Genomic DNA, 24,327 nt, shown 5'->3' on the forward strand with positions numbered 1-24,327 from the left:
AATAAAAACTCTGCCTTCTCGAGCCGGCCCGGGGTTATGACCTTGGGTTGACTGCATGTGAATTTCTTAGACGTCTGCAAAGTAAAAAACTGGTTTGACGTAATATTTACCAACTCTTCCCTTAAGGAGAAGACTTCCCCCCTCCCTCTCCCCTCCTCAAACCAGGAGCTTGAACTGAGCTCTCACTGGGCCCCTCCGACCCCTTGGCTGTTAACTGACATTTCCTCCAGGCAAGGAGAGGCCCAGAATTAGACACTGGGCTTTTGTGCCTTCAGAGCAGGTCCCTCCTATTGTTCTCTGCTCCTTTCTTCCTTCTCCTGGCAAATCAGAGAATCATCAGAAACCCCATTGAAGCCTTTCTAGGGCTGCACTGTGATCTTTATCTTCAAAGCCATCCAGCCAGGCCTCCGGCTGGAAATTTGCATGACAGCTAACGGGGAGTAAATTTGGGGGCTGTCTTCCTTTGATAACCAAATGCTCCTCTTTCTTTCTTTGTTCTGAAGGTACGACTTTAAAAGGAGTTCAGTGATGAGGAAAATAATTCTACAGTATTTAGCTCTGGGCAGCCACTGTGACTGGCTTGGGGCATTTGCTTAAAATAGGAACTGCGCATCGTGGCTTCAGTCGAGGTCAATTATTATAAATGACTGGACTAGAAGGTTTGAAAGGCAAGCAGTCGTCTGGGCTGGAAGCCACACGTGGAAGCAGGAGAGAGGCGGCAGAAGTCACCAGGAACCGGATCCTCAGCCCACTCAGCTCCCCTTCGCGTCCAGCTCTTTGTGCACGGGATTGGCCACAGGACCGGGGAGACCCCGTGTGCAACTCAAGCACCGGCCTCGGGGTTCGCAAAGCAAGAAAGACGTGCCATTCACAGAACGGCAGTGTAAAGTGGTGTCCTTTCTTTCTTATTCTTGGTCATTGTGTTTCTTATCTGCTATTAATGTCATAAGAAAAACCAAAATTTTATATTAGCACAAATTTTAGTGGCCATCTTCACATCGCGCTATATCCATTTGATTGATTGATTGATTGATTGATTTTAGCCTTTTTAGGGCTGCACCGGCAGCATATGGCCGTTCCCAGGCTAAGGCTCAAAGTGGAGCTACAGCTGCCAGCCTACATCACAGCCGTGGGAGGGCGGGATCTGAGCCGGGTCTGCAGCCCACGCCACAGCCACATGGCCACGCTGGATCCTTAACCCACTGAGCGAGGCCAGGAATCGAACTTGCATTCTCAGGGATATGCGTGAGGTCTGTTCCTGCTGCACCACAACAGGAACGCTTTTTTTTTTTTTTCCGGCTATGTTCATTGTAAATTGTCCTATAAGAGCATTTAATTCACAGGCTGAGCTGCCAGAGTCACACACCTTGCGCAGCTCGTAAGTGCACGTGCATCCTGTTCTGGTCGAACAGGAGGAAAGCGGCACAGAACCCACACAACGGTTTTTACATCCCTTCTTGACAGGAGGACAGGACACCAACCCCTCTGGCTTTAGGATGAATAAGAAAGGACCGAAGAGAAGAGGCAGGTAGGTTGTCCATCGCTGCTCTCCTTCTAGTCACGCAAGGAAGGGCCCTGCCCGAGAAAGGATGTCATAGCCTCAGCTGGTTGGTTGTGTTTCCCGAGAGCCCCACTGCCTCCTTCCCCCGTTTGGAGCCAGTCCTGACTCAGCGAGCGAGCCTCGAGGGCTGTCAGGGCCCCTGCTGACTCCGTGATGGAGGGGAACTCGCGTTGTACTTGCTCTGGGGATCCCTGGACCCCCAGGCATCTCGGGGCCTCTGGAATTCTCTGTTCATGGGGCATGATGAATGCAAATGAGACACCGAGGGACAGCAAGTGGACACACACTGCAGACACCGCTTCTGCTCACCTTCCTGCCCCATCGTCCCCGTCGGACTTGGCTTAACAAACACCAGTTCAAAGATACATGTATTAAGGATTTCAGGATGAAGCAGCAGAGCTTTAAACCAAATGGGGGTCTTGTGAGCGTGGAGTCCTGTGTGACCGTACAGGCTGCGCCCATGAAACTAGCCCTGCTGTGGCTACCAGACATGGGGGGGGCCAAAGACTTAAACCCGAGAGCCTGCCCCTGGGGGCGGCTGGGAGCAGGGAGCAAGAGCTGCTCCCATTTCCTCTCTGCACAGGGCGCTTGGGTTCTCAGTCAGTTTTCCATAACAGGCTTGCACCAAGAGACACCTAGCAGTACCAGTTATACCTACCAGTACTAGTTACTTGGTCCAAGCCACTTATGATGTCCTAACAAATTAGGAGCCGTTAAAAAATACACTTAAAAGAAAAAAATGTTTTACATTTGATTTTTAACTAAGCACAGTTACTTGCTAAGAGGATGTGTGTGTCTGTTGGGCACTGGAAGTTCAATTCTGGAAATCAGACGGGACCCCAAGGCCGCCTCACTTCCTTGTCCACACTGATTTTCCCATCGTACCTTTGCTTTTTATCACTGGGAACCCAGCGTCACAAAAATCGATATCATAGAAATGAATTTAACGTGATCTAATGTTGAAACCCAGCAGCCTCCAGGCAGTAGTTCCCAAGGGTCTGACGGATGTTGAGTATCCTCGTTTCCTGCAAAAATGTAATATATCCCACAGCACCTCTGTGAATTCCCCAGGGCACCCTGGGGTACCTCGGCACACAGTTTGGGAACCACATGTGTAGCAGTAAAATGAGGGGGCTCTGGAGTCATCTATCTCACAGGGATGGTGTCGGGATTATGCTTGGCCCACACAGGAGTTCCAGAAAAGCAAGGGCTCCCTGGCACTCCTCTATACTGCTCACCTGAGGTAGAGCCTATATTGCCTAAGACTGTGATTTAACGACGTATTTGTTAGCTGTCTCACTTTCCATTTCTTTACAAAATGAACATTTATTGAACACCTGCTAAGTGAACGAGGTGTTTCATTTGGTGCTGGGGGTACAAAACTTAGCCAGTTAGACAAAGCACCTGCCCCCAGGGAGCTTGAGAAGCACGGAGAAGGCAGTCAATCCAATAAGCATGTGAAAATGCCATTATGAGAGGTAATTAGCACTACACAGGAGCCCTTCTGAGTCCTTTCAAAGCTCCTAACTGGGCTGGGGGTCTCAGGAAGCAACTCAGAGCCTGGAGTTTAACTGGTATCTGTAGGAAGTGTTGATTTTGCAAGAGTGGAGGGACATAAGATATTTCTAGGCAAAAGATCTGCAGAAACAGTGACCCCTGCAGTGAGGGGGAGCAGGCCCTGCCCAGAGGGGGGCCTCCCATGGAGGACACGAGTTTGAGATGCTTGCAATACCAGTGAGCCTAGATGAGCAGTGGCTTTTTGAGGGCAGGGAGCACAGGGAACAGGACTCAGCAAACCTTTCCTGGAGGGGGCACGTGGCCCCTGGCACCACCGCTCACCCCTGCGCTTGTGGCACAAATCCAGCCATTGGTAATACATGTGTCCCAATAAAACTTTATTGACAAAAGCAGGGAGTCGGGCCGGCCTCGACCAGAGTTCACAGACCCTTCCTGCACACGAAGAGGCGCAGCCGTAGTCTGCCAAAACTCAGAGCCAAAACACCAATCCTTACCCACCTCCGATAGCTTTAAATCCACCCAAGCAAGCTCTGCTTCTCAGGAGAGGGGACTGCATCCTTACCAAAGGCCAAAGACAATCACTTTGCAGTCACAATAAGGAGGCGAGGCCTCCGGCTGGGGTGGGAGCTGCTGGCCAGTGGCTGCGCGGGTCCATGAACCACAGCGACTGGACCTCCAGCGTCCCCCCTCACCCTGCACGACTTTTGCAATCTTTGCTTTCCCAGGCAGCTCCTGGCTGGCTTCTGCCTATTAAAAACGCCCATGCGACAAGCCCTTGCACGTCAGGCATCTCAGAGAAACAAAGAAGGTCAAACTGAGTCTCATTAGTTGTTATGGCAACAAAGAAACTATTGCAGAGGCCCTGACAGTGCCCCTCGGGGCCACGCGGGACCTCGCTGCCTGAGCTGCTGTCACAGCACAGCGCCCCTTCCTGTGTGAAAGCCACGCGCGGAAACACACTGGTACCTGCGGTCCCGCGACCCCGCTCCTCCTGTTGAGTTCTTCCCGAAGGCGTCTGGCCTGGTTTAAGAGCACCTTACCCACGGCCCCCACGTGCCAAATCTCCGTGATGTGAACTCTCTCCACGTCTAGCGTCCCAAGGTTTCTTAAAGTGGGATTTAAACCACCTGCGTTGGAATTCTCTCGAGATGCTGATTGAAAATACGGCTCCACCCCAGGTGCGCTGAATGAGCATCTTTGGCCAACACTTGATAACTACCAGCTCAGAAAGTAGAATGTGGGCGAGGCTATCATATTTCGCACAAGTGTAGGCAAATTATGATTATCTGGTCCTGCCTTGCCCGGTTCAAATCCCCATAGGTTGAGCCAATAAGCCCGCTTTGAAATCAGCCAGGGTTACCTTTCATCAGAAGATGAGCAGCCTTACCTCCAATATTTAACCAAAAGAACTTAAAATTTCATACGAATGGAACATTTTGAGTTTGTCGTCCCAATGGAAAGCTCAAAAGGGATGTCGTTCTTCTGGGACTAAAAGGGAAAGCAGGGAGCTCCTGTCGTGGCACAGTGGAACTCTGACTAGTATTCATGAGGACATGGGTTCCATCCCTGGCCTCGCTCAGTGGGTTAAGGATCCGGCATTGCCTGAGCTGCGGTGTAGGTCGCAGAAGAGGCTCGGATCCCAAGTTGCTGTGGCTCTGGCGTAGGCCAGAGGCTATAGCTCTGATTGAACCCCTAGCCTGGGAACCTCCATATGCTGCGGGTGCAGCCCTAGAAAAGGAAAAAAAAAAATTTTAAAAAAGGAAAAACATTAGCTCATAGTTGGTACAGCAGCCCCCTTCTCCAAGGTTAAGATTGTCCACCCCCCCAAAAAAAATCATAGAATCCCTCTTTATATAAATGTTCTCCTTGGTTTTTTCCTATTTCCTCAACAATGACTTAATGGCTTGGAGCCTGTGGATTCGGTTCTGTGAAGGCACGGATACTGCTTGTTGTATTCACACTGTCTTTCCAGCAACTGCCACACAGCCTGGAATACCCGGAGATGAGACGGAATAAATATGTGGTAAATGAACGAAGGAATCACAGAATCCCAAGCACTCTTTTTTTTTGTGTGTGTCTTTTTGCCTTTTCTAGGGCCACTTCCGCAGCATATGGAGGTTCCCAGGCTAGGGGTCCAATCGGAGCTGTAGCCGCCGGCCTACGCCAGAGCCACTGCAGCGCGGGATCCGAGCCGCGTCTGCAACCTACACCACAGCTCACGGCAACGCCAGATCATTAACCCACTGAGCAAGGGCAGGGACCGAACCCGCAACCTCATGGTTCCTAGTCGGATTCGTTAACCACTGCACAAGGATGGGAACTCCCCAAGCACTCTTACCTGGAAAGCATTTTAATAATTACTGTATTATTCTGTCTTAAATTGGGTAAAAGTTCTTTTTAGCGCAGGCTGAAATTCACATGCAAAGACGACAAAACTGCCTCCCCTAGCCTCATCACACCTCCAGCCAAAAAAAAGTCATTTTCCTCAGAATATAATTAAAGCAGAAACAACAACCATGTCTAAGTAACATTCTGCAGTTTAAGCTCCAGATTTCAGCGTATTTACGATGCTGGCCTGAGTGCTTGGGAACTCCGTTCAGATTGTGTCCAAGTCCACCGCCGCTTTGAAACTTTCCCCCCTCTCACACGGGGGGTTAGGGATTAGAAAAAGAAAATTCACAATCACTTCGAATCAGGATTTCTCTTATGGACGGCCAGAGATGAAAGTGTTTCCATTTCTCATCGTTTCTCCCAAAACCCTGAAACTGATAAAAGATAATACTGGGGAGTCTTAGGAGCTAGAAAACAGGTTGGCAAGTGGTTAAGTCCAGCTGACTACTTGTTTTTGCAAATAAAGTTTAACCTCCTTGAAGTATTACGGTCTGTGGCTATTTTTGCAACACAATAGCAACAGTGACACTACAGAACCGTCTTAGTCTAAAGCACGCCTATGCTGGTCCCTTTAAGAAAAAGCCTGCTGCTCCCTCAGGAAGCAGGTGTCAGGGACACAGAAGGCTCTGGAATCAGATGGCCCAGGTGCAAACAGGAATCCATCCTTTCTTAGCTGTCCCATACTTACTTAAACAGGGGGCCATTAGACTAGGATGGCCCCAAACCCTTGGTAGCCTACACGGTGAGCAAAGCGAAACATAAGCCCAGGTCAATGCACTGGATCCAGGAAAATGAAACTTAAGAACAGCCAACCCCAAACAGCCCACCAGCCTTTCCCAGATGAGGTGCCACTTCTCAGTCAAACAATTGCCTTGCTTTGCTTCCAGGTTCTTCTATAAAATCCTACCCCCCCCCCCCAGTTCCTGACCATGGAGCACTTGTAACTGCCTTTGGTTTGGCACAGCCTGGTTTGAAGGATGGATGCTCCGATAAATTCTTGTTTTTCTCTTGATATCTTTTTTTAAAAAAATTTATGATAGTCAATTTATGACATTGTACCAATTCCTGCGGCACAGCAAAGGGACCCAGTCATACCGATATAGACATCCTTTCTCCCAGAGTGTCTTCTATCATGTTCTATCACAAGCGATTGGATACAGGTCCCTGCGCTACACAGCAGGACCTCGATGTCCACCGTTCTAAAGGTAAGAGTTGAGACACTCCCAGTGCACCCCACTCCCTCCTCCTCCGCCTTGATCTGTCTCCATGCCCATGAGTTTGTTTCTTTTCAGTAGACAGGTTCACTCCTGCTGTATATTAGACTCCAGGTATACGTGCTATCATATGGTATTTGTCTTTCTCTTAAGTGAAATAAATCAAACACACACTAAGTGAAGTAAGACAAATAAATTCTTTTAATCTGCCTCATCTTACCTTTTAACAGCGCTAAGAAGTCTTAGGCATCGTTTGAGATTTCAGCTCCTTACGGCTCAGTTTCTCATTTGTTAAATGAGTAATTATACTTACCTCACGGAGCGGTCGTAAGGTTAACTAAGGGGCATTAAGTAAGATAATACAATAGACATAAACCATTAGGATAATCTAATAGAGCTCTCTTTTTTTTTTGTCATGAGGTTTTCTTTTTTTGAGAAGTCCTAAAAGAGGCCCTGGCTTATAGTTAACTACATTCAGCAACACTTCCTCATATACTTGTTAGCTGTAGATTTGCTGAAGCGATTTTGACTTCATTAAAATTATCGTTATTTCTTTCTTTTTTCTTTTTTTTTTTTGTCTTTCTGCTATTTCTTGGGCCGATCCCGTGGCATATGGAGGTTCCCAGGCTAGGGGTCTAATTGGAGCTATAGCCACTGGCTATGCCAGAGCCACAGCAACGAGGGATCCAAGCCACAGCTCTCAGCAATGCCGGATCATTAATCCACTGAGCAAGGGCAGGGATACGAACCCGCAACCTCACGGTTCCTAGTCGGATTCGTTAACCACTGTGCCATGACGGGAACTCCTCGTTATTTCTTAAATTCCATTTCCTCTATCTGCCTCTTCAACTTAATCCCCCATGCAGACGGCCAAGGCCCTGGGCACCAGGGAGACGCTCTCATGAGCTGGTTTTAGAGGAGGAAAAAAAAAAAGGACCGAAGAGCCAGATCGAGTTCAGGACAAGGAACAGTGAGCACTTCATCAACTGTGTGGGGGGATCCCAATATTTAAAAGATGAACAGGAACACCCCTGGGGGAGGCAGGATGCGCTGAAAGAATGTGAAGGGGCCTGCAGAGCACACGGGGCACAGGCGCATCCAGCAGGAAGCCATGTCTCCATCCCTGGCCCGCTAATTAATTCTTAGCTAAACGGAATCCTGCCTCCCCCCATAGGTCTCACCCCTGAGAGAAATACACTCCCAACCAGCCGCGTCCTGGGAAATCCCAACTGACTCAGACGCGGGTGGGATTTTAGCGGGGCCTTTGGGGTTTCACCGGCCAATCTCTATTTCGGGAAACGATGCCCTTTTTGGAAGAAGCACAAATGAAACCGAACCTTTTAATGGCCCTTTCTTGGGACTTGGCAAAATTATTATTATGTTTTTTCCTAGACAATACAGGGTAGTGTTTCCTTGGGGAATATCATCATTTTGAAAGGGTTCAGCCCCGAGCCTGGCACTGAGAACACACAAAATCTGCATTAATTCGCCTCCCTTTGCAGAAAGAATTCTAGCCCAAGGACAGGATTTGGCTACCCACTCATTCAATATGTATTTCTCAAACATGAGCTATGTGTCAGGCACAGATCTAGGGCCCGGGAAGTAGGATGGCCAAAGTTAGCAGGGAAAAAAACATAGACCCTCCAGTCAAATTTGAATCTAAGGTATACAATGGACAATTTAAAGTATAATGATGTCCCATGCAATTCACTCATACTAAAAAAATCATTCCTGGTGTATCTGAAATTCAAGTTTACATTTTATCCGGCAACGTGACTAGGAATAGAGGTGTGATGGAGGCAGACACCAGCCCTGCTCTCATGCAGCTTTATAGTAACTCTAGCCTCAGACGTTCACACGACTCAATTCCCACCTGGCAATTGCAGTGACCGTCTCTTTACAGCACCTCTGGGGGCCAGTTTAGCAGCTGTCACTCTGTAGTGGATTGTGTCTTTATGTCCTTGTCACCCTCCTTTGCACTTAAGGTCCTTGGTGACAGAGCCTTTTTATCTCTACATCCCCGGGCTCTGTCAAGCGCAGGACGTGGGACTCGCAGCTGCTCGGCACTGACCAGCTGAGCAAACAGGTGAACAAACGCATGAATGGCTGGATGCTGGCAAACTCGATGCCCAGCCTCGCTCAGGGCTCTTAAGGAAGCGATTTCCTCAGCTTCAGAAACACTGGAGTGAGAGAGAAGACGATAGAGGCAGCATCCCAGGACCATACGGGTGAAGAATGATCTTTTATTTTAAAATCTTTTAGGGAGGTACACCAAACAAAACAAAACAAAGGGCTTTTGAAAAAGGGGAGGGAAGGGGGAGATGGGGTGAGAGAGAAGCTGTCACCTGTAAAGAATACTAAAGGGTGGTAGAAAAGGGATTTCTGAACATAATAGGTCATATTGAGTCAAAGCACTGATTTAACTAATGGGGAACATGGTAAAACATGACTGCCACCAGTAAAGCAGAAGCATGTCACTAACTGAGGGATACGGCGCACACGAATAACCAATAATGAAGAGCCATTTTATTGTCAGGACGGTCATACAATGGAAACACTCAGAAAAATCACAAGAATCCGCAAAAGGACAGAGTCAGAGAAGCGCAAAGGACAGGGATACCGACAATAGAAAAACATTTTGCGGCATCACCTCCTTTCTGTCCAGCTGTCGAAGAAGAGGGAACCAAGTGTCGTTATCTATAGAGCAGGTTTCAATTAAGCTAAGGGTTTTTTGTTTATGAAAAGGGGGGCGGGGAGGAAAGAAGAAGACAAAGAGAGTATTGCAATTTCCCAAGGACCACACACTTGGCCAGGACGGGGAGCATCTGCATCGCTTCCCTCGGGGTCGTCCTTCGACCTCCCGGGTGGATCTGTGGCCGACACATCTCAAGCGTGTCACAACTCTGGCCAGTTCAGTCAGTGCTCAGATGGGTAGGTGGGAAAAGTCTCTGTTCGATGAAGCTTCAGAGGGCTGGTGACATCTTTTCCAAAAAAAGAATTTTAAACCGGCAGTTATAATTCAGGAAACCAGAGGAGCTAATCGCAAGTTTCTCTATAACAGAAATAGGTAACATAAGACACAGGATCCCCCCCGCCACCACCTGGGGCCACTCGTGGGGATATGCAAATGAGCGTTGTGAGAGGTGACATCATTCACGTCTTATGTGCATGAAGCCTTTGCCTTGAGCGATGGTCACTTAAGGAAACATCCTTAACATGTCATCTTCATCAACTCCCATACCCAGAATATTTAGGGGAAATGAGATAGAATCAAAGGACAGTGGCATCTTTTGGCGAGGACACTCTTTGGAAACCTGACCGAAAATAAGACGATATTATATTTATACCTAGGAAATCTTGCTATAACCAAGGACTTTTTCTTTTTTTTTTTGGCGGGGGGGGGGGGGGAGGGAACACGCCCATGGGATTCGGAAGTTCCCAGTCCAGGGAATGAGCCACAACAGTGACAATGCTGGATCCTTAACTGCTAAGCCACCAGGGAACTCAGACAGAGGACTTCTCCAAAGCCATTTAGCCTTTATTATTTCAGGTTTAAGTTCCAAACCAAGAAAAGTGAAGAAGTCAGGAAGGCAACACACAGGGCCACTGGTGGCCTCCTTTGTGACATAAGATAGGGGCTGCAAAATTTCTCTATGATATTTTAGATTTTACAGACAGCACCGTCTCAGAGTAACTACTTAACTCCGCTCCCAGTAGCACAAACGCACCCAGTTCGTATGTTCTCAAACCTTGAGAACAACAACGGCCAGCAGGTTGGATGTGGCCAGGAGGCCAGGGTGCCGTCCCGGCAGAGGGCTTGATTTTACAAAAACAAAAGGTTTTACTGCCATCTGCTGGCCCAGGGTTACCACACGTGAAGGAATTTACTCTGCAGACTGTATCAAGAGCTCTCAGAGGCTCGCAGAGCAAAACCTACATGAGCACAGCATTCCTGAAACCAAGCACGTGCATCAGGCCACCCTAACACACAGGGGGAGGGGCCCACGGCCAGGGTAGCAGGTCCGTCCCCCCAGCAAACGCCAAACTCAGCAAAAAGGTTCCCAGGACCTGTGGATGCTCTATCTCCTTAATACCAACAGCCCTGGCCTCTGTCACACCCCAGTCTAGTGCTTTTTGATGTAAGAAACTGTGGACTCAGATCTGTGCAAGCCTCAAATCACACTGTAAGAAAATTATATATCTGAACATACAGTCGCTGGTATGCAACAGCAGTGATCATTATTAGAGAAATGTGATATTAAAATATCTCGAATCGCTAGAAATCATTTCTTCCAGGCTCCAAGCCATTTCAAACACAAACTGTAATCTCTTTCCAACACACACACACACACACACACACACACACACACGCAATTACACAGAGAAAATGCTTTAATGGGTTTGAGTCCTACAAGTAAAAATCCGGGCAAACCTTTATTACAGTTTGATCAAATCCCCTGCAGGAAGCCCACAGCATAGAAACAGCATCAATGCAAAATCCAAATCTTCAGTCTCGTGCAAAGTTCCCCCTGCACCTTCAACAGTCACTCCTCAGACTCTAAGAGTTTTCGAGAAAGTGACGAACAGCTTCCCTTTGGGGTCAAGTCGAAATGAAAACACCAGCAGCTTCTATCACGCTGGTTAAGTGAGTCTTCCCGGCTTGGTTGGAAGGCTATTTTTAAGCTTAAAGCCAGGAGATGGAGTGAAAGATTTTCTTACATTTTTGCAGTTGACACAAAGGTCGCAGGCTGGTACTGGCCAGGGGACCCCCTCTGGGCCCAGCCCTGTTCTCTGGCCTGTGCAGGGCATAAAACGTTTGCAATGGCTGGTCAATATTTTAAACAGCTGCAGACTTCCTTAAAGGGCCTGCTCTCTTCCTGCCACTGACCGGGGACCCCTCCCTCCTCTACCTGCCCTATTCCGCTCCTAGCCTGTCCTCCTGGCCCCTAGAGACCTGAGAGCTCGAGACACGGGTTTTATTCGTCATCTTTTCACATTTGCTCAGCTTTAATCTATGACATCTCTCTTAACTGGCTGCACATACAATGTAGGTGGCTGTGTTAGAGTTAATATTGAAGAACGAATGTCAACTTCTCCAAACGTTAGGACTGTTAATGCTCCAAGCATCTAGTATCCTTAAAGCAAAAATATAAATTGCGTGGCCTGGAACCAGCCCTCTGGAGGAGTTATTTCCATCACATGGCATCTGCCTTGGGAACCCCCATGGGGGCAGAATTTCCTTCCAAAGGCAAGAACATACGATCAAGAAATAGCCCTGGACCAGGAGTCAGAACACTCCGGCGTTCTCATGTCAGGCCCTCAACCCACTGGCTATGTCACCTTGAATAAGTACTTGACCTCCAAAGGTCTCAGTTTCTGCCATTATTGAAACGAAGAGGGCCCCATGCTTGCCAACGCAAACTGTTGCCAGGGGAGCCACATAAGGTAACACAGACGATGCCCCATAGAGTGACACAAACATCTGAGGCCACTCTTTGGAGTTCCCGAAATTATCTAGAGTCACAACTGATCAATGATATAAGCCCATCACCTAGCACAGTGTTTGGCATAAAGCAGATGTTCAATTAACCTTTACCAAATACATGAATGAGCCAATGATAAGCAGATGAAAACCTCAACTCCTCACTAGACAGGTGATCTTAGACGCCTTACTAACCCTTTAAATTCTGTCTCTTAGCTGCACATGGGAAGAAAACACGCTCGGGTGGATAAGACAACATACGTTAAGTTCCCAGTGCAAAGCCTGGAACACAACAGGTCCTTAGGAAAAGGCAGCTTTTATAAAGATACACATTGAATACGTCTTGTGAGGAATAACTCTGGCACTTCACTAGTGATGTGTTACTAGAAAGGAAACATTACCTGTTCAAATAAATTTGCAGAGCTCTTGTTTAAACAAGATTAAACATGTCCTTTATTGCAGGACATCTCAGAGCCTTGAAAACACTGATTTGCTGTCTGAATCTCCTAAAGGATAATTTAACACGTAGTGGTTTTGCCCCAAACTTACTGGCCCACAAGACTCTTTTTGGAGGAGAGTGCTATCAACAAGCATGAGGACAACACAGAACACAACTGGGAAAAGATGACTCTGTGGTTCTTTTATGTAATGAATCCTCAAAAGAATCCTGGGAACGAAATGCTCAGCCTAGTGTTGCATGCTTCTGTTTCATAAATTTCTTCTCGGTGTCCATGATAAACCTCCTTCTCTTGTTGATTCTGTCTATACCTGAGCATAATAGTTTTGAAAACTGGAAAATGGGGTGGGAGAAGCAGTGAAGGTGGATGAAATACATCCTAGAGTACTGGGCGTGTGTCAAAACCAGCAGCTTCCTTCCTCTCCCTGCCGAAACCAGCAATAATAAAATGGTAATTCCAAAATAAACCAGCAGGTGGCGGGCTGGGATTAAATTTGGAGAGAAAAATTTTTCTCAAAGCCACTGGATAAATTCCCTCATAAGGATCTGTATCACTTCCTAGATTCATCTCCAGATCTGTCGGGAAAAGTCATCCTGAAATACATCAGGATAGGTGAACTGGCCAGAGGGATTAAAGCTCATAAATACCAGGAAAAGAAGAAGAAATTTTGCACAGTGTAATCTCACTGTGTGATACACACGGGGCCAAGATATTATTCATTTTTCCCAATTTCACTTTTTTTCCTGGGAGGAGGCTGAAGGGAAGCAGGAAGGCAGGTGGCACAGATGAACTTGTCCTATTCACCTGCTGTGTAAATGACCACCTCTGATAAGCAAGATAATTTTAGGTGGTCTGTGAACAATTTTTTTTAATCTATCAAATTTATGGGTAAATTGAGTCCCACACCACACGTAGAGCACATGTTGGCAGCGTGTTTCCGTGACCACTGGTGACTAAAACGCAGTCCACCAGATAGAATAAATATGGACAAATCTACAGAGAACAAGCTGGCGAGAAGTTATCAGTAAACACTGGTACAAATTAAATATCAAAATAAAATACATCGCATTAATTCCTACACAGGGAACAAACACAGGTGAAAACAAATAATTTGATGAAACTGCTGGTACAAAACACAAGCAAACAAAAGAAGAAGAGGAAGCAGGAGGAGCAATTACCGTGCCCTCCTCTTGCACAGAAACATTCCAAGATACTAGAACATTTCATGGAGTATTGGCATGCAGTCCAAGCAGGAAAAATGTAAGAATGCGGTTGGAAACTTGTGTCCCATGAAGGTCTTATCACATGACAAGGAGCAACGAATAATAACTTTAATTATCATCTTCAAAACTCTGAAAAAATTATCAATCGCAAGATCGGATCATCCATCATCGTCGGGAATTCTCTGGCCTTTTTTGCCCATGATCTCAGGCATTTACTTCATTAGAAGTCAAGTTACCACTACCTTCAAATGACTGTTTGGTGAGTACTACCTCTGTGTTCATTTGGAAAAGCTATACCTATAAACTTGAACTTAATGGTACAATAATGCTGGCACTCGGCTTCGCTTTATCGCACTTCACAGGTCCTGCATTTTTTACAAAGTGAATGTCTGTGGCAACCCTGCATCGCGCAGGTCCCATTGGCACCCTTTTTCCAAAAGCGTCTTTTGCTCACTTCGTGTCTCTGTGTCACATTCTGATAATTCTCGCAATATTTCAAACTGGTCTATTGTTATTATATTTGTTATTATATATTTGACGTGATTTTTACAACCTGCTAAAGCCTCAAAGAATGGTTAGCATTTTTAGCAATAAAGTATTTTTTAATTGTAAATCTTTGCACAATTGTACGTTATGTACATCTTTTCAGACAGAACGCGACTGCGTACTTACTAGACTATAGGAGAGTGTAAACATAATTTTGTTCACTAGGAAGCCAAAAAATTCATGTGACTCGCTATACTGCAGTATGTGCTTCATTGCAGTGGTCTGGAACCGAACCTGCAATATCTCTGAGGTCTGCCTGAATCTCATCACTTTCGAGTATTGATTAGAAAAATAATAAGTCTAGATATCAAGGCTTATCAAAGAAACCCACATTCAAGTCTGATGAGTTGTTTGGTTTGTGGCTTGCTATTTTTGACAAAAACAACAGAAACGTTGCAAAGAGCATGATTTGTTTCTTTGTGGGGCTGTCTCGTGTTGCTCTGCTCCACTCCGGGAGGGAATATTATTACTACTGCCTTTTGGAAGTCGTGGATTACTCATCTTTGATGATCAATCCCAGACCTGTCAGCTATGGATGGTTTTCCAACCACAAGATGGGCTTTTTCATGCAGGTAAATTTGCAATTTTGGTCGTTGTGGTTGAAAAAAACTGTCTATATGATAGAAAAAAAAAACAGAGTTGTTTTCTTCAGAGCAAGCAGATGTCGTCCTTGTCAGAGGTAGTCTTGGAAGTCCAAGGAGCATACAAACAGCATGGCAACAGCATCTAAAACATCTCCTTTAAACTTAAGAAGATTTAAAAAATCTTATTACACCATCAGGGCCCCGATAAGACCCTGGGCCTTAAAATCCTTTCTTGTGCCTACTTGTTTTGGTGAAGGATAGCGTTAGATCAGTTAAAATAAGGACTCTGCAAAAATGAGTGTGTTCCTCATAGGGCATTGTCTATGTCCAGATCGTCCTGTGGATATTTAAGTTCTGGGATTTTTTTTTTTTTGTCTTTTTGCCTTTTCTAGGGCTGCTCCCGCAGCATATGGAGGTTCCCAGGCTAGGTATCCAATTGGAGCTGTAGCTGCCGGCCTATGCCAGAGCCACAGCAACGCGGGATCCAAGCCACATCTGCGACCTACACTGCAGCTCATGGCAACGCCGGATCCTTAACCCACTGAGCGAAGCCAGGGATCGAACCCACAACTTCATGGTTCCTAGTCGGATTCGTTAACCACTGTGCCATGACAGGAACTCCGTTCTGGGATTTTTGCTAATAAATTCTGAAACTGCACCACATTCTAAATATGCAGGATGTCCTCCCTCTCGGTGGCCTCTTTGCAAATGCGGTATTTTGGGGAAACCCTGTGATTCATCAACTGCAATACAAGTTGACTATTCTCACATTGCCAGGATGTCTATTAGAAATTAAGGCCATTTACCCATTTCCTCTCTATGAAGCCCGTATCACTTTGATTCTCAGATTTCTTTTGTATTGCAGACACGTAGAATCTGAGAAGACATAGCTTTTTTGTAAAAATTATTTGGGTTTGTAGAGAAAGCCAAGTTACAAAGCAATTCCATCGCTTCGTATGAGTATGCATCCATACACATGCTTCCTTTAAACCTGCAATAATTATTAGATGCATCTGTACAGCTGATCTTATTGGGTACTAGAAAACTTACAGGCAGTTGTTATAACACTACAAAGGCAGTAAAACATATTTTAAGAAATAAATGCATTTAAGTAGAAAAGACTGAAGAAATCTGATTAATAGTATAAGCGATAGGTATATGACAAAAACTGTGATGATATACGTCAAATACTGCAAAAAAATTCTGAATTCGTTCTGACATGAAACCAATGAATTTGTGACAACCTGATCTAACCTAACTCCCTCTCTGAACAGGTATGTCCAGGAAGGTAAGTTTCTTTATCAATTATCAAAGTAGTTACTCAGGACTTGAGTGTTCAGGACCTATTTTTGAGCATCGACAAAATAGCAGGCTCCCCACTAGTGAACAGAGCCTAGAGCCATAAAGACAAGAATGTGAGTACCTTTCACGCACTCTTAACGTTATGCAGTTGTTCAACAAATATTCATGGAATGGCTACTCCATACAAGGTGCTCCACAGGGGGCAAAATGATGAGGATTTTAAAAAAAGACAGGTCTCCTGCCCTCCTTGGCACTGTTGCTTCTTGGAAGAGCCAGTCCTGGGTCAACCAGTCACACAAATAAATATGCAAATGAAGTGTGGTGGAGGCTATAAAAGAGAGTGCGGCATCTTCATTTTATGGGTACTCGTGACCTGACACACCTTGCCTGCCAGTTATAATACGGCCTGGGAGGGTGACCTTGGAGCTGGGGAGAGCATTGGAGGCAAGACCTGGAGATGACAGTGTTACCTTGAAAGGGGAGGAAGGCACAAAATTCTAGGGAGAAAGCACTGAAAACACTCTCTGACCAGCAGGAAGAGCTGGAGGAAAGGCTGGTGACTAAGGTACAGAGAGCAGGTATTTATGGCCACAGCCATGGTTTCCTGTGGTCTTTCATTTACTTAGCAAGTTTCTGCATGGGAACTAGATACGAGCTAGCAAATATTCTTCAGCGTTTGGGGTCTTGCTCCCTCCCCATCAGTGAAAAGTTCCTCAGCAAGAATCTGCCACATAGGCCTGTTTGTTTATTTAGGAGTTACATCCACACAAGGTATTCTTATGTCCCATAAAACATGCAAAGGCGCCTCTGAAAGGATAAGAAAATGCTTTGAAGAATGTTTTCATTGTTCCTGCTGTTCCCCCAGGAGCCACTGGATACCCTGCTTAGAGATCGCTTTTCTGGAAGGGGGGCTTCTTAGGATTGGCTTAGCATCAGGGCAAACTAGAGCCCAGGATGCTGCGCCCCCACCCACTCTATTTTCTTTCCAGGAGAGCGTGGGTCCTGAGTGTGTGTGTCCTGGGCATCACCTGGAGGCTGGTGAACACACACCCTCCGGGGCCCTGACTCCCGTGGTCTGCAGAGGGGCCTGGACCACCTCCATTTCTAGCACCACGCTCCCAAGGAGTGCTGAGTGCTCGGTCATCAGCCCGCTGGACTATTTCTCCAAGCTGGACCCTGACCTCGCGCCCAGATCCCGTGTGGGTTGTTTTAAGGGCAGGTTGCTCAGCCACTTCCGACACCTTAAAAATCTCTGGGGTTGAGGGCCCAAGAATCTGCATTTTAAGCAATTTTTCCCCCCAGACACTGGGTCAGAGTTAAGTGACCAGGGAGTGAGACTTTTATTTTTTTACTCTTTTTTGTTTGTTTGTTTTTGGGGGCCACACCTGCAGCATATGGAAATTCCCAGGCTAGGGGTCAAATCAGAGCTGTAGCCACCAGCCTATACCATAGGCACAGCAACACCAGAACGAGCCGCATCTGTGCCCTACACCACAGCTCAAGGCAACACTGGATCCTTAACCCACTGACCGAGACCAGAGTTTGAATCTGTGTCCTCACAGATACTGGGTGGGTTCGTAACCCCTAAGCCACAATGGGAACCCCAGGAGTGAGACTTTGATGAGCAGCCAGGCCCTGGGGGAAAGCCTGCCGGCCGTGCCACAGCAGGGGTGAGGGGCTGAGCCCCCTCCCTGGGGCTCCCCTTCCCCCACCCTGCACACAGTCAGCACCCCCCCACACACACAGCATCCCCCATGCACAAACACACCCAGAACCCCCACACACAGAGTCAGCACCCCCCCAACACAGTCAGCACCCCCCATACACACACAGTCAGCACCCCCCATATTCACAGCCCACCCCCAACACACACACACACACACACACACACACACACACACACACACACAGAGTCAGCCCCCGCTTACCCTGCAGGCGGTAGAGCTGCCCGGTGCTGTGCTGCCGCGTGATGTGCTGCCAGTAGGCGCTGCGGGGCAGTGGCACCATGGTGCTCAGCGAGGCGGCCCGCTCGCTCATCTTCATCTGCAGCTGTGTCGGAGGGAAGGGAGAGCATCCGTCAGCAACTGCAGGCCTGACCCAGGGACCCCGGCGGGCTGTGAACTGGGAGCCGGCCCGCAGGCGGATGCCTGTGTGCCGGCAGGTGGACTCCTGGGGGTCCCGCTGACTCGGTAGCATCCATTCTCACCCGCGTGGCCACAGAGCATGGATGTTCCTTGGGGGATGCCCCCTCCACCTCCGCTCAGCCCCTTTCCTCACGGTGAGGCTGACCTCCCCACGGATTCTAGGGGTGGCCTGGTGACCTGAGCCAGGCCAATGAGATACAATCTCTGGGGACATTTATTAGAATGTTTTTGGCAGAGAGAATCAGCAGAGGTACCAGGGGGGGTTGGCCTGTTTTACTCACTGCTGAATCTCAGGGCCTAGATTCTTTCCTGGCACAGAGTGGGATGGACTGGGAGTTTGGGGTTAGTAGATGCAAACTATGGCATTTGGAGTGAATAAGCAATGAGGTCCTGCTGTCTAGCACAGGGAACTCTATCTAATCACTTGTGATGGAGCATGATGGAGGATAATGTGAGAAAAAGAATGTGTATATATGGGTGTGCGTGTGTGTGTGTGACTGGGTCACTTTGCTGTACAGTAGAAATTGACAGAACACTGTAAACCAACTATAAAGGAAAAAATAAAAATCGTTTAAAATAAAAAAGCAGACATCTATTGAACTGAGTATCTGAGGTTTCTGGTGGGGCTGCTGGGAAGACAGGAGACAGGTCCAGAGCCTATCTTGGAACAAAGGGGAGCGAGAACAAGCTGGTCAGCGGACAGTATTCCAAAGAAGACAGTCAAGACGACGGGGGGGGGGGTCTTGACAAGCTCCCCGGAGACCTTGGACCCCACCTGAACCCAGAACCAGCCCAGGATGTCTCATTCACAGCAGCTGACCACTTCTGTTCAGTTGCAGCTGACCTGAGCTGGGTGTCCATCACCAGCACAAGAAAACAAGCCTTGCCCGCTCCTACAAGCACCCAACCCTCATCCAGGATGGCGGGGGGCGGGGGGGGGGAGTTGTGGCTTCAGGGTCCAGACGTCTAAGAGCAGCTGAGGACACAGCATGAGGCTCCAGGTCCTGGGGGAGTGATGGATGGTCTATCTGGCCGTCTTGGGGGGAGGCTAAGAGAGAAGCCAACTTAGGAAGATGAGCAGCAGGTGAACAGCAGGCAAATGGGGACAACACAGGCCTGAAGAGCAGTGGGTGTGAGACGGGAGGCTGCCCTCCAGCCACCCTCTCACCTGAGCCCCTGTCTAGACCCAAGTGTGACATTCATGGGCCATAACACGAGAAGTGACCCAGTTTGCAATGACGGATTTCCTGGAGCTGCCTGGATATCAAATAACCCACCCCAGTCTTATAAAAACCTGCCCAGAAAGACATGAATTTGTACAAGGATGCGCATTAGGATGCAGTTTGCAATCATGGATAACAGGGGGTGAACATGTCTCCATCACTCAGGACCCGGTTAACTGCAGAGACACAACGGAATCCTTAGCGACTGCAAACCAGAGGAAGGCAGATTCGTTTCAGCTAAAAAGGAAACATTCTTCACTTATTGTATCATTAAGCAAACAGTGCGCTGCAGACCACCGTTTCCTGTGGAATGCCAGTTTAATTGCTCCTAAGAGAAAAGCTGGCATTAAATATTTACCTGCTCGGGTTCAGTGAGATGACACTTGCTTAGCACCTGCCTAGCACAAACCAGGAACAGGAAAAAATGGAGGATATTATAAGGATGAATATAAATTGCAAAGCCCATATGAAGATTAAAAAAAAAAACAAAAACTTTCCACTCTGCACAACTCATTAACATAGTGGTTCCAGGCATATTGATATGTTTCCTCAATAAAGCCAAAATAACATGAGGAGTCACACCCTGGAGACCAAAACTCATTGCAGTTAATGACTTAAAAAAAAAAAAAAAAGGATTCTAACCATTTTTCCCACAGACAGTTTGAATTGACACATCTTGCATTTGCATGTGATGGGCTGAATTCTCGATCACAACAGCGCAGCTACCAAACTGTCCCCAAGCAGAATTACATAGCACTAGGTTTCTTGTGGACATTTTTTTTTTTTCCTGAACATGTCGTGTTAGATCAAAAAGGCCAAAAACTGAAAATGAAAGCTAGTAGAAAAGTTCTGTAACTCTTTCTCTATTCCTGTAGAAATGAAAGTCTCAATGTTTAAGAGCTAAAGCCCAAAGCAAACAAACCAAAAAAAAAAAGAAAAAAAAAACTATGTACTAGTGACTTCTGGTGGCATTCAACCCCGTTAATATGGAAGACGAGAAAATAAAGAGAGGAAAAGAACTGAATTTTCAAGGTACTGATTATTTGATTTCCCTAATATAAAGGGATTACATTTAATATAATACAAATTTTAATATAAAGAAAATATTTGGAAACAGCCGTCACTTCAAACTACTCATGATATTCGGAGACTATAATTCCGCGTGATTTGACTGTACTTTTAGAAAGCTTATTTAGGAACAAAAATAAAAGGACACCAATGTCATGTTGCATAGAGAACATTACAAAGCCTGGTTCTCTGTTTTTTCCTCAAACCTTTGAAAGAATATCTAATTTTATGAAAGGGGCATTTTAATTGTCTTTGGAGAAAAATGCTGAGAAAAGACTTCTTATTGAGCAAGGCAAGAATGTCTGAATTCTCTAAGACTGAGTAGACTTAGGAAATCATTTGGTGAAGAGTCTGGTGGAAAAGAGTCCTGGAAGTAATTCCCCCTCCCTTTTTATTTTGGCAGGGGGGGGGGGGGCTGGCATGCAGAAGTTCCCGGGCCAGGGATTGAACCCTTGCCACTGCAGTAACAACGCCGGATCTTTAACCTGCTGAGCCACCAGGTAACTACCAGAAGTAATTCTTATCCTCCAATCTTGCTACCCCTCCTGTCTCATGCCACACTATGGCCTGGCCCAAGCCACAGCCCCGAGAAGTCCACCCTCACCCATCCAGGCCACTGTGAATGCCACTGGGAATGATTCCTAACCCCGAGGGCTCCCCCCACTCCTCACCTGGCTAACACCTCCCTCCCTTCAGGAGTCAGCTCAGGAATCACCTCCTGATGGTCTCTGCCCGTAAGGACTGCAGGTGCCCCTGCCAGACACCCCACGGTCCTGCTCCTCCTCTACATTTCACTGTTGCATGGTAGCAGCTAAACTAGCCCTCTCCTCCTGTAGACTGTGAGCTCCAAGAAAGTGGGGATTCGATCTTTGATCTCTGTATCCCCAGCAACTAACTGGGGCCTCCCGAGGCTTAACAAATACAGGATGGATGGATGGATGGATGGACGGACGGATGAACAAATGAACCCAGCCCTTGCCCTGGTAGCAGGAAATAACCCAGTAAATGAGAAGCACCGTTAGGCCAGAGTGGCATTCCTGCCGAGGAACCTCTGGGTCCAGGTGGAATTAACGTGGTTCTCGGCGGCTAGAGCGAAAAATAAGACTTTGTCTCTCTGCTCTGCAGAGTGATGAGCAGACGCAGGGCTGCGGGGGAAGATAGGCTGGTGTGCGCATGCGCAGTGGGTCAGGACAGTCCGCCCGCGGGGGAGTTTGGCGCTGCACATCCATTCCTTCTACCCTCAGTGTGAGCTCAAGATCCCACCAGGAGAGAAAGACAAAGCTTCGAGAAAGTCAAACAACTGCCGTCTTGTCCTCCAGCGCTCAAACGTTCCCCTATACAACAGGGATGCACGGAGGTCTCCTAAGCCAGCCGGAGGGAGCTGCCCAGTGGCCTGAAATCATCCATCAATGGATGTAACTGATGGGGTTTCAAAGACACACCAAGCATGGTGCTGCTGGGAGAGAAGCTGACCAAGGAGTTGTCCTCCAGATGGACTGTGTGTGACATGGGACACGGCCTCCCCGAGTGTAAGCCTCCCCGTCTCCTTCCTCATGGAACTTGCCTTCCTAAGGAGATAGTAAAACTAAACAAAGAAGAAGAAGAATCAGACTGCCATAAAACAGAAATGAAGTCCCGACACAGGCTACAACCCGGATGAATCTGAAAACACGGCGCTGAGCGAAGGAAGCCAGTGGCAAAGGACCATTCACATGAACTGCCAGAACAGGCAGATTGCCGAGAAAGGAGATGCATGGTTGCCGGAAGCTGGGTGGATGATGGCTACAGGAGATGGGATTCTTTAGGGGGTGATGAAAATGTTCTGGAGGTGACTGCGGTGATGGTTTCGCAATTCCGTGAGTATGTGAACACCACTAAATCTTTAAAGAGTGTATTGTATGGTATGTGAATTACAGCTCAATGAAGCTATTCTCAAAAAAAAAAAAAATCAGATAGGAGTCTGTTTTGAGGACCATTTTTTTAAAGCATAATGTCCTGTAATAAGTTAGTGGGTGGCTACTTCCGGTCAGGCAGCCACAGGGAAGGTAACACAAATTTGAGTGATAACTGGTCAAAGCCTGATCCCTCGTTGTTATCATCACTAATACAGACAGGTTCCTTCTAAAAGGCTCCTGATGGTCACGGCGGGAGAAGCGCGGACTGTCAAGGCCCTTCCGTCATCGTAGCGGGCAAATCGCATCAAGCCTCTTGGGAGAGAAGACATCCTGGGGATCAGGATACATAGCGCGTCGGCAAGAACAGAAGAACCACGGTCCTCTCCACCGCCAACCCTGGTTCTGGTTTCTGCTCTTCATTTGGTTCAGCCGACACTCCTGGGTGGCTCCTGCACTTTCACGAGTCTGGGACCAGGAGGGCAGAGCCGTGGGGAGCCTTAACCACACCACCACCCCTCTCGTCCTTCTCCAGCATCCCTCTGTTTTGACAACAAAGCAACGTCTTTGGCAAAACCGAACCGCCCTCGGGGAGGGGACTGTTTGCAGCTCCAATCAGTCATAAGCATGCTCACGGGCGACGTTTGTGACCTTCTTCGGGATCCGCTGAGAAAGAAGCACCGATCACCACCGCAGCACACAGATCGGAACTTCAAGACCTACCTCCCTTCTCATCAGACTCTTAATGGACGGCGGGGCTGCTCCTTAAAATAACTCAAGCAGGGTCTCTGCCCATGGCCACTCTGCACCTGCATATCACCTCGTAATTGTCCACACATTCCACCTGAGCCCTCAAGTCACTGAATAAGGACCCAGTTTTGACACTAAGATTGTGCCATGAGTCAGAGCTGCGTGGACGCCGAGTGTCTGCTCGACTTGAGAGACTTCAAGCGCATCCCATTCGGGTAGTAGCCTCAGTTTAAGGAAGTATATATAAACCCACTTATTTTTTCTCTGGATATTTTAAGCACAGCATGTGGGCAAAGCTGAATCAGAAGGGACAATTCCGTCCAAGAGAGGAAAAGTAAGGCTAGGTTTGAAAAGACCCCAGCATTTCAATGTCTCTTTCTCTGGTTCCACTGAAACTGAGCTGTCTCGGTGACATCACCCCAGTCCACGGACATTCTATACCTGCTTCCTGAACTAAACCTTCCTGTCTCGCTTATTCAATCTCCTATGAAAAGCGAATGTGCAAATACACCTCTCCCTATGCTTTCCAGACCCTGGGTCAGCAGTCTTCCAAGCTCTCCAACTTTAGCTAGCAAGAATCATCGGGAGGGCTCATGAAAATGCAGGTTCCTGGCCCCCACCCCCACCGTGGATGGGGGATTTTCTTTTCTCCCCAGGATTCAGAGCATACGGGTCCAGGGACCACACACTGAAACCCCCTGCCCCGCATAACTTATCACCATTGACCAATCACTGGGGAAAAACGTTTTCCCCTGTGGTAATATCACGCCCCGATTCCGGAATCAGAAAACTGAGGTTAAAGTTTGGAATCTGCCACTAATAACTGCATGGCTCTAGGCTAGTTATTTAATCTCCTTTAGTCCTTAATATCCTGTCAATAAAAAAGACAAATAGTGCCTCCTTGGCAGATAATTCCAAGAAAGCACATGACTCATTGTGGGGCTCAGAAATGCTGGTAGTATTTATAATTA

The 24,327-nt window shown here is 47.3% G+C and overlaps 1 protein-coding gene across 2 annotated transcripts in view; it reads right to left on the reverse strand.

Annotated features, from left to right (window-relative positions):
• Positions 1-9,188: 9,188 nt before the first annotated feature.
• DOK5 (docking protein 5) overlaps positions 9,189-24,327 on the reverse strand; it is a 153,236-nt gene continuing 138,097 nt past the window's right edge. For both annotated transcript variants that reach the window (XM_047770821.1, XM_047770822.1), the window contains exons 7-8: positions 18,208-18,328; positions 9,189-9,665 (exon numbers count right to left, since the gene is read on the reverse strand). In XM_047770821.1, coding sequence (XP_047626777.1) covers positions 9,601-9,665; positions 18,208-18,328 — 186 coding nt within the window. In that variant the 3' untranslated portion in view covers positions 9,189-9,600. The remainder of the gene's footprint in view (positions 9,666-18,207; positions 18,329-24,327) is intronic.

This window comes from Phacochoerus africanus, chromosome 3 (assembly GCF_016906955.1).
Source record: "Phacochoerus africanus isolate WHEZ1 chromosome 3, ROS_Pafr_v1, whole genome shotgun sequence".
In the NCBI taxonomy this organism is placed as follows: Eukaryota; Metazoa; Chordata; class Mammalia; order Artiodactyla; family Suidae; genus Phacochoerus; species Phacochoerus africanus.